The sequence below is a fragment of the Lates calcarifer genome, linkage group LG11 (assembly GCF_001640805.2).
Source record: "Lates calcarifer isolate ASB-BC8 linkage group LG11, TLL_Latcal_v3, whole genome shotgun sequence".
Classification (NCBI taxonomy): Eukaryota; Metazoa; Chordata; class Actinopteri; family Centropomidae; genus Lates; species Lates calcarifer.
This window is the reverse complement of record NC_066843.1, coordinates 20528072-20542960: the sequence shown is the minus strand read 5'-3', so window position 1 is coordinate 20542960 and position 14889 is coordinate 20528072. Positions and strand designations below refer to the sequence as shown.

Here is a 14889-nt window from a genome sequence, read left to right as displayed (position 1 = left end):
AGCCTGCAAGCTCAACAACAGTTTTTTTTCGTGCTAACAAAGTATAGGAAAACGCCACAGCAACAAGCTATGAAGTCGCTAAACTTATTGCCCAGCACAGCAAACCGTTCTCAGACGGTGACTTCATAAAGCAGTGCCTCATCAAAGTCGACCTTTCTGCTAAAAAGGAGAAATATGTGTCTGTGATTGCATCTCTCGTGACAGAATTCAACCAGCGTTTCCAAGATTTTTCTGTCAATGAAAAACAAATCAAGCTGTTCTCAACCCCCTTCCTGGTGGATGCAGAAGAAGTGGAAGAAAGTCTGCAGTTAGAACTGATTGAAATGCAATGTGATGATTCTCTGAAGAGTCAACATCAGCTTCTCTCCCTCCCTGACTTCTATCAGAGTTTGGATAATGCCAAGTTTCCTCTGATGAGACGCCATGCAAAGAGAATGATGAGCCTGTTCGGCTCAACATACATCTGTGAACAAACATTTTCTCTGTTAAATCAGAACAAAAGCAGACTGAGAACCAGAATGACTGATAGCCATCTCTGTGAAGTCCTTCGTGTCTCAACCACCAAACTTTCTCCTGACATGTCAGCCATCCTTCAATTCAGAGGACAGCATCACTGCTCCCACTGAGTGCAATGTTCTTCACATTATAGGTAAGTTAGAAATACACACAGTATTCATGTATCAATATGTCACCTCTAATGTGTGGCCCGGGCCATGGTTTATTTTTACGTATTTGGCCCTCACTAAAAAAAAATTTGGACACCCCTGCTGTAGAGCTAGCAAACCGCGTCTATAGCCACTAGCGCAAGCTAAAACAGATCAGTATAGATTTAATAGCTGTTTTTTTTAACGTACAATGGCTGAAGGAGGAGGAAGAGTTCAGTGACTCTGTTGTAAAGGTTTATCTGTGCGTCTCAGTTCCAACAATAAATCCGTTTCCTGTCGGCATTGAGGCTAATGCTTTAAGTTTTAATTCGCTTTAGGACTGAGAATGTCTGCTTGATAGAAGCAGGTTTTTTTTTATTTGTCTACAAAGCAGCAGTTTCAGTGAGTAAAATGCATTATATAATTTATTCTTTACGTCTCTGTCATGTTATTAGTAAATATTGATGCTTCTGTTGGAGATGATGTGTGTGGCTCAGCTGTGGCTGTAGTGGAGACCTATTAAATTGTGTTAATTGGGTTTTTACAGTATTGCTTCAGTGATGGTTTTTATTCTGGCTACATGACATCCCTGTCTGTGATTCAAACTTCTGTTGTACTGCGTTTTTGTAAATTGTTGATGGTTTCTATGGCACCAGCAAGGTAACAAAATGATCTTAAAAAAAAAAAACAAAAACGAAGAACAAATACAAATTAGAATCAATTTTTTACATTAGAGATCAAAGGAGGTTTGATCAAAAAACGATAAAGGTACCTGAGCTGCCGTTTCAGAGCAAGTCACTGAAATGACAGTCCTGATGATGACTCTGAGGGAGAGGAGCAGGCAGCAAGGGAGACCTTTATTTAGAAAAACAGTGCAGTTAGTCCTCACTTCCACATCAAGTTACAGGCAGGATGGCAGCAGAAAATATCATTAGAATGACTCCAGGACCCACAAGACTGGCTACCTCTCACGCATCTGACATTTTGTCAACATTACAGCTCTTTCTCCCTCTAGCCATTAAAAAAAATTGTCACTAAAATGCCAAACATGGAGGGGATTAAATGGTATGGTCAAGAATGGAGGACCATGAATCTGACTGACCTACATGCCTGGGCTTTAATACTGGCACAAGTGAGGCTGCTTCTAGTTTGTGGAATACCAAGACAGGAAGACCAATATTTCATCCCACCATGTCCTTGGAAATGTTCTGTACCATATTGGCGGTGCTCAGATTTGACAATAGTGAGACAAGAACTGCACGCCGTGTCACTAACAAACCAACAGCAATCAAGGATGTCTGGGACAAGTGGGTGGAATGGCTGCCTCTTATGCACAACCCTGGATGCAGTGGATAAAAGACGGGTCCCATTCAGAGGTAAGAATTGTGTTTTATTAATCACTGCTTCAACATACACATGCTATTGGTTCTGATGTCAAATGATCAGATTCAGATCAGATTCCCTTTAGTTCTCATTTCTCATGCATGTCCATACATAAAAAGTGAAATGATTTTTACCCTGGAAAACACATCCCTGGACAAAAACAGTGGAATTCAATAAATAAGATTTATGTTTTTGCAGGTTGCTGTCCTTTCTGCCAGTACATATCTACTAAGTGAGGAAGATATGGAATAAAGTTATGGGCAGCCTGTGATGCACATTCCAGTTATGTGCAAGTACACAGTAGGAAGCCAGCTGGGGGAGTCCCAGAGAGAAAACAGGGCATGCATGTTATGTTAGAGAAGTCAGAGGCGCTAAGAGGACGCGACGTGATGTGTGACAACTTCTTCACCTCTATTGAGCTTGGTCAGCTGCTCCTGAAGAAGAAAATCACGTTGCTACCACCTGCTCTGATTAAAACAAGGGAGTTCTTTTCTTTTAGTTTGTGTTCACCCATGACACCATAGTTATCTCAAATATGCAAAAGAAGAACAAGAATATTATCATTATTAGCACATTACATAAGGCTGCAGAGGTCAGTGCTGGGGAGGACAGAAATCCAGCTGTCATCCCTGACTACAATGCCAACAAAGGAATGGACAACCTTGGACAAAGTAACAGGCAGCTGCAAGAGGAGAAGCACCCACTGGCCTATTGCAATATTCCAAAATGTCATTGACAAATCGACCTACGGTGCCTTTGTCATATGGAGTGAGCTGAACCCTACCTGGAGGGCAAGCAACAGGAACTGGAGGAGGTTCTTTTTGGAGGAGCTTGGAAAGGACCATGTAACTCCCTGCATGCAAAAACGACACCACCTTCTCCGCACAGCAGCTTCAGCAGCACTGGTAAGGGGAGTCCAGCGATCTGAGCTGAGCCCTGATCAACAAGTCACACAAGAAGCTGACACAAGGGGCCAGAAGAGAGGAAGATGGAACTTCTCCACGAACCTGCTGCAAATGTGGGACACACATGTGCAACTCCCACACACTCAAGGTTTCCTACCACTGCTTTGAAAGCACAGATTAGTTTGCAATAAAAAGTTTTTTATGTTTTGTATATATATATATATATATATATATAGTGTTATAATGGTTATTTATTGTTATATAATAAATCTCAACAGTTTGAGAATGTTCTTGCCATCTTCATTCCCAATAAAATATATTTAAATTATTATAGCTGTTATTTTTTCATCCATTTATTAATGTCAGATAGGCTATTTATACGTTCTAAATAGATCTGTACCTCAAAATTCAAAAGTATAGACACTTGTCATGAGGGAATTCTTGGCTCAAGGTCAAAATTGACCTGGACCTTACTGTCAAGGCATGAAACAGGAACACTATATAAGGGTCAAGGTATTGAATTGTTTATGGCAAGTCCAAATATGTATGCTTGGCTGTGTGTCTGTTGGGAATGTCTAGAGCCCAGGAAAAAAGCTGAGATTGTGACAATTATTGACAAGGTCTTAAAATTAACTTTTTTGTTTGAACATACGTGTACACTATTAAAATTCAATAACTGAATTTAATATGAGCAAGTCTAAGAATCTAAATGCTAACCGCTCTGCAAAGCTGTACTTAGGTACCTCAACACGTCAAGCTAAATGCTAACATGCCCACAATGACATGACTGATTTTAGCAGGTCTAATGTTTGTTCACTGAAATCCATCTTATAGTTCCTGGTATGTCAGTATGAGCACACCAAATAGTGACAATGCCCGAAACCGGTAAATAAAATAAGTGAAAAGTCAGCAAAAAGAGCAAAGCCAAGGGTTAAAAGTTTTTGTATGATAATAATTGCAGGTACATTCACAAAACAGCTGAACTTGTGTTGGAGGTTGATGACTAATCTATGAGTTCAAAAAGTCTGAGTGTCTCAGTGACTGCTTCACCAGGTGCTGACATTTCCAAGTTTTTGAACAGAAAACACACACACTTGAAGGAGGACAATGGTATGAGCCAGCATCACCAGCTACAGAAGCCTCTTCACCTAATGTCTGGCAAATCTTTATAGATGAGACATTGGTGGTTGACAGAGGTCAAAGAAAAGGTCATAGATTGCTTAATGTCCCTTGAAATTAGTTCATTTTATGAAATCTCTGTGTCGTTTTCCTTTTTTTCCCTCTTTGTCTCTCTGTCTCACTCATGCAGTTCACCAGTGGAATCAGTCTTATTTTATGCCATCACCACCCTCCACAACCTGCTGCTGCACCAAGAGGGGGCCAAGATGGCTGTGCGCCTCGCCGATGGCCTGCAGAGGATGGTTCCCTTATTGAAAAAGAGCAATCCCAAGTTTCTGGCCATCACTACCGACTGTCTGCAGCTCCTGTCCTATGGCAACCAGGAGAGTAAGGTGAGGAAAGAACCTTAACAATGGGAAGGAGACCCTTGTTGTTTCTTCTTATTTATTACACAATCACACCTCTTACTTCCTGTTACTATCAGCTCATCATCCTAGCCAATGGAGGCCCAGAAGGTCTGGTGTTCATCATGAGGAATTACAACTATGAAAAGCTCCTGTGGACCACCAGCCGCGTTCTCAAAGTGCTGTCTGTCTGTCCCAGCAACAAACCAGCAATTGTAGAGGCTGGTATGTCCACATCACTGAACATGAATGTAAAATAGATGATTGTATAGTATTTAACTGTATTCTTACATCTGTGTCCAGGTGGTATGCAAGCTTTGGGCCAACACCTTACAGGCTCAAGTCAGCGTCTGATCCAGAACTGTCTGTGGACACTCCGCAACCTGTCAGATGCTGCAACTAAACAGGCATGTATTACCCCACTCACTACTACAACTGAATGTTTGTAGTAGTTTGTTGTTGTTTAGCGCAGAATCTCAGTCTCACTAGGACATTTGCTTGCCTGCCTGTTCTCCTGTGGTGTTTTTGTGGTCAAGTGCTTCTGATGTTCATGTCCAGGTGTCCCACAAAGTGTCTTCATCGGATCCAGATCAGGGTTAGAAAAGTCCAGCTTCTGGTGGAATATTGCCAATCGTATGTCCAGCAGAGGTTTTGGTAGTCATACACTAACCTTGTACCATTTACTGCAGAAAAATAACTACACAAAAGTACAAAAAAAGCACCACCCATAAGGTCAAGGAGGTCAAGACCGCCATGTGCATTTTTTCAACTACATAATTAAAGTAACTGAAACTGAAGCATTACACAGACCACACTGCTATGATTTCTGCACTTGTTCACTCTCTCTCTGTCTCTGGTCTCTCTGTGTAGGAGGGGTTGGATGGTCTGCTGCAGATACTGGTCACCCAGCTGGGCTCAGATGATGTCAACATGTTGACCTGTGCAACTGGAATCCTGTCCAACCTCACCTGCAACAACTCACGCAACAAGGTACCTGACATGAGATGGTTATGTCATTCAAAAACCACCACTGGTTTAAAACAACAAGCAAGAGGAGTAAACATGAACTCAATCCAACACAACTTTATATAGCACCTTGTGTTGAAAACAGCACTCACTCACACACACACACACACACACATACGCACACACGCATGTCTGCATTTCAGAGGAGCAATTCTCGTCTACCTGTTATCCTTCAGACTCTGGTGACTCAGTACGGTGGTGTGGAAGCCTTGATCCATGCCGTGCTTCGTGCAGGGGAGAAGGAGGACGTTGCTGAGCCGGCAGTCTGCGCCCTTCGTCACCTCACCTCTCGACATCAGGATGCCGAGCTGGCCCAGAATGCCGTGCGGCTGCATTATGGTATCCCTGCTGTTGTCAAGCTGCTGGGGCAGCCGCACTACTGGCCTGTAGTAAAGGTAAGGGAAGGCATTGTTGTGTATTAGAAGAAATACCATGCAATGTAAACAGGTAGAATTAACCTCACTGGGATAGATGAAAAGGAAAGGATGTTATTAGTATTGATGGTGTTGATGTGATGTCAGCTAATCTGAAGGGAGGTGATGATACAGAAGACAGGACTTCATTTTGAGCACTGTTGTACTGAGACAGAAATACAAGACATAATAGCATACACACATATATAGCAGACAGAAGAACACCCACAGACAAGTAAACACACACACATACACACACCATGACACACATCTCCCATTATCCTTCACTCCCAAAACACTTCAGCTGTGGCAACAGCCGTTGGTGTGCTGTGTCCCTGGAGAGACAGGCAGACAGACAGACAAAGGAGGAGAGAGGGACTGGGAGCTCAAGAGACAAAACTGGTTGTTTTGTTTCTTAGTGAGGAGGAGAGACTGAGACTGAGTCACACTGAGTCAGCTGGATTTCATTCCCAGTAAAAATTAACAAGACTAAAAGTCTAAAGCCCTGTGAAGAGCCAGCAAGTCAGTTTGGCCTCTGGGCAGATTTTCTCTAAGCCATTAGATGGCAGCCAGAACATAATCGAAGGCTAATTTAAGAATTTGATTGATTAAAAAAATGCAACTGGAATTTGCCTTGTTACTGTTCACATCAGTGGCACCGCAGCCACAGTCACATATAAATTTGAATGTTTTACTGAACACGTGTCAGCTGTGTGAGACTGTCATCTTGTAAAATCGAGAGGAAAAAAAAAAAAAACATCATATTGTCAAAACAATCTAGTGGGCCAGATATTAGCCACCTGTAGCCAACCACAGCTCTAGAGGTTTGTTAATGTACAATACAAACGTGGAAGGAAGGAAATGATCAACATACTGACAGTCCACAGTAGATATTCTTAGAGCTTTACTGTGGGGCCTGGAGAGTGCAAACTGAATAATTATACAGAATACTTTTACAGTTTTTAATTATAATCATCTAGTAAATTGGCAGCTTTGACATAACTATTAAGTCCTTTCACTTTGCAGTTATTGGATTAATATTGGATTCATATCTCCATTACATTTTGCAGCTGTCCATGTCACACATACTGAACAAGTTGTTTCAATATTAATCTGTACATCTGGCTGTACATCAGTGCACATTTCACTCACACTTTAGGTGTATAACTGCAACTGAGAGCGCTTCTTTAAGTTTGAAGGCTCCTGTATTTTCCCATCTGAGACATCATTGCTCTGCCAAACATCCCACAGCAGGATTGTGACTGAAGGCATCCTGAGTAGACACTGACAGGACTGTGTGTCCTGTAGACAGAGTATAACTGGGAATCCACATTTAAGGTGAGACATGCGAGGCCTGTTAGAACTATTGAAGCATTCAGTCTGTTAAAACCACACTGTCTTTGACCTCTGCTCGGCCACCTGTGTCATCAGCTCCTTAGAAGCTCAGAGTTTATTGATGTTGGACCTTAATAATGTAAAACACAATGCTCTGACACCCCAACATCTTGCTCCTACATCTATATCTATATCTGACGTTGACTGAAGATTATAACTAACAGAAATCATCATCACAACTACAAAACTAGAGTTTTACTTAACTGGATTATCCTTCAGGTTAAAGGTTGATTTAATGCTGCACTTCCATAAAGTTGGGGAACTCCTACGAGACAAATTATATAATGAATAGTCCAAATGAATGCAGAGGCTGACATATTCAACCCTGTTTCCTAGAAACGATGTGTATGTATATATATATATATCAGTTGTTTTCCCAGTTAGAATGTGGTAAACATACTGACTGGAAGGACTGATCCTCAGAGGCGGTGTCTGTTAGGGTAGAGTCACAGAGAGGTGGTTGGGGTGGCATGGTGTGTGTGTGTGTGTGTGTGTGTGTGTGTGTGTGTGTTGCAGAGCTGTTGATCCAGAAGACAATAAAAATCTAATCATTCTCATTCAAGCATGACTCAGATTTTGAAATTCAGATGAGCAAATTAACCTTCATGTTTTAGTTAAAATGTCAACTTTCACATTTCATCTGCACTGTGCACTGCTGCCCCCTGCTGGGAAGGTCAACAAAAAAACAAGTACACTTGAGAAAAGCCACACACTGTATCTGTAGGGTGCTGATGCTTTGAGAAGTTTGGAATGTTTTGAGATTAGCATTGCTAGTTGTAAGCTAGTTCATATGAAGTGTTATCTGATGATGTCTGAGGGCCAAAGTGTTTTTCGCTGTTCTTGGAATTCACATGGAAGTGGTAGTATGAAAAGCCTGTCGCCATAGAGCAGGTGATATTTTCCAGTGGGAGTAGCAGTGCACACTCTCAGGCCTATCACTGTGTGAAAATGTATGTGAATGTGGTTTTCGGAGGGTTTATTTGTCAGAAAGGTGTGGGGTCAGGGAGTATCAAATGCTGTCATTTAAGGACTGAAATAGCCAAGGTCTATTCAATCTTATTTACATCTTCTGGAGCGTTGTGTATGTGAGGTACTGCAGCCATCTTGTACTGATGTATATCATGAGCTTCAAACTTGTTGACCTTTTACCAGAATTCTGTGAGTGTGGCCAGTCCAAACTAGCCAGACCAAATATCAGCTGTCAGATTCAGACTTGGGAACACAGTGAATGTAGTGAAACAAACAGTGCCAGTAGGAAAAAAATGAAAACAAAAAAACCTTGAAAACTAATGCTAAATATTTGTTGAATGTTATTTGAAGTCAGATAAACAGACTCTCAAAGTCCAGAATACAACATGGATCAAAGCGACATACATGGTGTAAGAACCCTGTATTAGCCATGCTAATGATGTGGTTCTTGGTATTGGTGAGTCAGTCAGCATTTTGGTCCAGAGGGACCTCTATCACCTGAAAAACTAACAACATTTCTATTTCCAGTCTGAACAGTACTTTTAGTTTGGTGCTAATTGGCAAAAGAAAAGCAAATTTGCTTATTTGCAAATTCGTACTAATGGGCTAAACAAAGATAATAAACCTGGTAAATTATACTTGCTAAACATCAGCACATTAGCATTGTCATTGTGAGCATGTTAGCTTGCTGATATTAGCCTTTAGAATCACCAAATCACCACTGTGTACAACCTCACAGAGCTGCTAGCATGGCTGTTGTAGCCTCAGTTTTATCTACTTTAATTCAAATACAACTGACGTGTCACCTAGTGCAACAGTGTGGCTCACTGATGTGTTTCTAATAATATCTGGAAAACAGTGGCGTTTTAATAGCACAGGAGGATAAGACATTGCATGTCAGGCTTGGGATACATTCATTGTTGGTTCGGTTCTTCTCATGCGGTTTGCTGAGAGCAAAAAATGGGTAAGAAAAATCTATAGATCTATATAGTAATTCCACAAGCTAATACTTCTACATCTGCTCCATATCTCTCTGTTTGTCACTCTGTATTATACAGTACAGTGAAATGGGATCACTCCATTTTGTCTCATTTTGTCTCTCCTACTTTCTCTCTCTCTCTCTCTCTCTCCCTCTCTCTCTCTCTCACACACACACACACACTTCCTCTTCTCCCATTCAGTCAGACAGCCCTGCCAACTGAGGCAGATTATATTAATGAACTGAGGTATAGGTGTTTAATGATGTGGAATAGAGAAATGGACAATGTGACTTTATAAAGGAGCTTTACAGAGAGAGGGAGAGAGAGAGAGAAGGGGGTGTGGGTTGATGGGAGACAGAGAGGCAAGAGGAGAAACAGGAATTTGTGCAACTTCTAAATGTTTATGGTTAAAATGATTAAAAATCCTCAGATATGATGTCGTGATAATGAACCACTGAGTTTTCAGGCCCGTGGCTGTCGATAACCAGACTTGTTGACCAGTTATCTTTCGTGACTTTTTCAGTACTAGTGCCACTGCACTCTTTAATGACACCACCATTGCACATTTACACTGGCAGTAGAGATGTTCAGTGGTGTTGCACAGCATTTTGTCCAGAAATGATTAAATGCACAGGTTTTCTGTGTAATAACTTCCTTACATTCATTAAAAACAATAGTTTAACAATCTTGTTGGTTGAAATTCAGGCATCAGTGGATCCATTTATTTATTGATTTATTTTTCAGATGTTGTGAAGAGCTGCTGCACCTGTTGCTTTATGATCCAATAAGTCACAAAAAATACATTTGGTATCTGACAGTAATGTAATGTTATAGACTTGACAACTCAAACAGTGACACTTCTCCAATCAAATGCTGAGTGTTTCATCCAAAGCCATAACCATAGTTAATCAAGTATGAAACATCGATGACAACTACCAAGCACCTTGCTTGGTCATTATGTTATAGCAGAATGTGATATTGATCAGCACTGATCATACTCATACAGCAAAAAGAGCCATAAATATAAACACAGAGTCACACTGAGCAGTAAATGGTAAATGGAAGGCACATATAGTGATTTTCTAGTCAAATTTACCACTCTAAGCACTTTACACTATAGGACACATTCACCCATTCACACACATTCATACAGTTATTCTAAGTGCTCTAACATACTGTAAACTTTGGCAGGCAGACTGGAAGAGCTGGGGATCAAACCACTGATCTTCTGATTGGTAGCCTGAGCCACAGCTGCTGCCCGGCTGTACTGACCAGGAGATTCATTTTTAATCTCCCTCTGTGAAAAGACAGGTTATCTAAATCTAAGACTGATTTGTTTGTGTATGACAGACCTGGGATGTGTTTACAATGTCCGAAACAAACATTTCCCTAATAATATGAGTGATCAGTTAATATTTTAAAACTAAAGTTATGCTATATTATTTACAAGCTAAGTTATCCATTCTCTCCTCCACAGTGTCTTTATACTGTTGGGGACTTACACATTTGTGCAGGTCACAGAGAAAAGTTGCCATGATTCATTGGTCACAAAGATCAGCTGCTACAGTGGGAATCAGCAAGTGCACACACACCCACACACACACACACACACACACACACACACACAAGACACAGATACATACACACACACCACTCCTGGTCCTGGCCCCTGGGACTAGCCTGTAATGAGAGGTCTGGGAGCTCTCTTACCTATATTACCTTACTTACTCAACTTACTTCTCAACAAACCCCTTTTTTCTGTTTAACCATCAAAGTCAAAAACTATTACATGTTCAATTCTATCCAAGTATGTACTATGTCTAAAAATGCACTATACATTATGATTATGAATCTTATCAGACATTTTATACCAGATTTCATTACTTAACACCTCTTGATACACACACACACTTAGTCAGTACCAGTGCTGGTTAGGATAAAGACATGAAGTCATATACAGATGCTGGGTAAAATGAAAACGTTTGGTTCTATAAACAAGGCTGTGGACCAGAAGCTTTTTAGAAACCCTCACATGAATTTTTCTTCATCATGATCATTTCCAAATTTCCCTGCATTTGTAATGTGTTTACATTTTGTGGAATTATCTCAGCATGCTCCTCAATGATGTTATTCCTTCTGAAGTATCTGCAGCGTTACAGACTTCGCATGTGCTTGAAAAGTAAAGTCAGAGATTTTCTGAGCACTTTGCTGGTGTAGCAGCAAGACACCGCTGAACTCTAGTGAATGTCCGGATGCTGGGAGTCGGCCCAGCTGTCTCCTCAGCAGTGAGAACTTCCATCCACAGAAAACTGTTGGATCTTTTTGCTCTTATCCCTGTGGTTTCCTTTAATATGAAGCATCGCACACTGGTTGGTAAACATGAGTGCACTTTGCTGGTGTTCCAAACAGTAACTGGCACTGCCGTTTGGAGGCACCACATGTAAAGTTGCCTTTAAAGCTGACCCACATACTGCCTGAAACGTCCTGTTGAGAGAGCTCTTTGATCTCTGTCCTCTCCTCAGGCCACAGTGGGTCTGATCCGGAACTTGGCAGCTGTGTCCGGCCAATCAGGCGCCGCTGAGGGAAGCAGGTGCTATTCCACGATTGGTCAACCTGCTGCTGAAGGCTCACCAGGACACACAGAGACACGCCTCCTCCGCGCAGCAGACATACCAGGTCTGGAGCACACGCGCGCGCGCACACACACACACACACACACACACACACACACACACACACACACACAGACACACACAGAGACAGATTTACTGTTCTCCTGGAACAAGTATTGTATCAGCTGCAAGTACTCAGTGTCTGTACAAACACATCTTAAACATCAACTCTTCAAGCTGTATTGAATTATTCTTGTCACTGACTTATAGCAACAACGCATTGATATTCAGCTGTCAGCTCAGCTGTGAGTATGTTACTTCAGCCACAGAACTAAAATGTAAACCTTACGGAGCTTGTGCAAGTCAAGCTTTGAACAACAAACTGGAACTTTTGAACTGAGTGATGAGATTGCTTTATCTTTGAATGGTGATGCAGTTGCAAAGCTTAGAAAGTAATGAATTTACTACAGGACAAAGTCAGTGACTGAACTGTAATGTATCAAACTATTTGAGTAAGCAAAGTGATTTGTTCTTGCCACCTGTAGTTCCAACTGTGTATCCAATTTAGTGAAACAGAAACACATTATTATTGTGGATGTACTGGCAGTGTTTAATATCTCTTCTATTTATGCCTTCTTCTTCCTGATTATCTCATTGAATCGTAAATGTATAAGATGTGTTGTTTAACAAAAACATAACAGCAACCAAATATTACATTACAATACTAATACTAATAAGCATTCATATTATAATAGATTGAGCTTTAATATGTCTTTAAGCTTAATGAAGGAGAAAGACATCATTCCATATGCTAACACTCCAGTGATCTCAAGATCCTAATTTGTAAGTGATTTCATTTTCTCATCCTAAATCTCTTTATTTTTTCTCTGTCAGGTGTGGACATGTACTGACTTTTCTAAGTCAGATTCAAAAAACTTAACTTGGGTAGTTGCCTTCAACTTTAGCACTTAGGAGTTCAAGATAATTCATTAATTCATTATCTATACCACTTATCTGTGAAGGGTCGCGGGGGAGCTGGAGTCTATCCCAGCTGACACTGGGCAAGAGGTGGGGTACACCCTGGACAGATCGCCAGTCCATCACAGGGCCAACACATACAGACAAACAACCATTCACACTCACATTCACACCTACAGGCAATTTAGAGTCACCAGTTAACCTGCATGTCTTTGGACTGGTGGAGGAAGCTGGAGTACCCAGAGAGAACCCACAGCACAGAGAACACAGACAGAGAGAACATGTAAACACCACACAGAAAAGCCTCGGGCGGAACTGGGGCTCGACAGTGACCACTGTACCACCATGCTGCCAGTTCAAGATAACTTATACATAAATATAATTAATAAACTGTGAGCCCCAAATGAGGATAATACACACTTTTTTGAGGAACTAGATAATATTATCCCTTCTCAAAGAATAACCAAGATATTATGGTTGGTGATTTCAGTACAGTATTAAACATAAGTAAAGATTGAGGACATACAAATTTTTTTCAACAACCATTCCCCAGGCACTTGGAGAAATTCAAGAACTTAAGGCAACTTCACATTTAATGAACATCTGGAGGTGACAAAATCTAGGAGGATTCATAGTGTGAGGATTCAATAGATCTTGAAATTAGGCGTGCTACTTTGAGATAAAATACTCAGGTTTACACAATATTCTTCTTTAATGTATACATATGGGAATGTACGGTTCTTTTAGTTTTCTTTTATGGAATGTGAAAAATATAACAACATATGAGAATGTGGCACGTCACAGTGAACAGGATTTATCTATTTTTATTAAAACAGAAGATTGTTTTTCATTTAAATGTCTGGTTGAGCTCAGGAATAAAAAAGTTACATGATATTTTAGTTGCTGTTTGTGATTTGATATGAATTGAGGTGATTGTGTTAAGTCAGCAGATGATATAATGTCATATCAATCGCTTGCTCCTAAATCGAATTGAATCAAAATCGTATTGTAGCAGACTTTGTGATATTGGCAAACACAGAATCGTTGTCCATTGAATCGATATAATATCGTATCATGATGAAATTTGTGATTTGAAATAGAAATATGCTGCTCATTTGTCAAGATTAAATTGAGGTAATTCTGCCAAGAAAAAAACATTTAGAACTTGTGAACCACAAATTATGTTGTACTTACATCTCTGCAGGAAATATTGCGTGAGGAGGTGGATTTTTTCAAAACATTATTTTTCTTTTGAGAGGGAGTCAAAACCTTTTGCTGGCTCTGATATTGAATTATTTTTCAATTAATTTTCAATGGAGAGTTACTGAGTGCTGTATCTCCTCTGGTAAATCACTTGGTATTTATGGCACTCTTATTAAGGTTTAGAAGACTTTTTTCACAGAATTTAAAAAAAAAAAGCTCTGATGGATTTTCCTAACTCAGGGAATATTATAAGATGCACAGAAAGAGGGCACCATCACATTAGTCCTAAAGCAAGATCCAAAAGGACGTTACAAAGATCCTGTATATTTGAAACATTGGAGACCACTGACACTGCTCTGCTGTGACACTTGATAAATGTAATTTAATGCAAAGGAATTATTAAATATTATTATAATAAAATATTATCACACAGGTTTAATAAAAGCCTGGTTTATTGGTGATAAACAACATCTTCTTGATACTACAGACTACTGTATTTTGATAATGAAAAAAAGCTGGGCTTGCTTATTTATTACTGACTTTAGAAGACATTTGATAAAATGAGATGGGATTTCATCTAAAAAGCTCTTCAGTTTTTTTAATCTTGGGAAAATCCTCATAAAAGTGGGTGACGGTCATGCATAATCAACTCAGTGACAGCGGAGAGGAAAAACTTCCTTTTAACAATCAGAAACCTCGAGCAGAACCAGGCTCAGGGAATGGAAAGTCATAAGGAGGTGCACATTAGTTTAGAGATTTGATCATCCGTTGAAAAAAACCCTCAAGTTGCCACATAGGTCTACATGTTCATGTTCCACTCCACTGTGGAAAGTTTAATCCACAAAAATATTATCAAAG

At 40.3% G+C, this 14889-nt stretch overlaps 1 protein-coding gene across 1 annotated transcript in view; it reads left to right on the top strand.

The window, feature by feature from the left end:
• Window positions 1-14889, top strand: part of LOC108898097 (junction plakoglobin-like) — a 105925-nt gene that overhangs the window by 76010 nt on the left and 15026 nt on the right. The window contains 7 exon segments of the mRNA XM_051073783.1: window positions 4242-4443; window positions 4536-4680; window positions 4759-4862; window positions 5326-5445; window positions 5658-5876; window positions 11761-11790; window positions 11792-11914. Coding sequence (XP_050929740.1) covers window positions 4242-4443; window positions 4536-4680; window positions 4759-4862; window positions 5326-5445; window positions 5658-5876; window positions 11761-11790; window positions 11792-11914 — 943 coding nt within the window.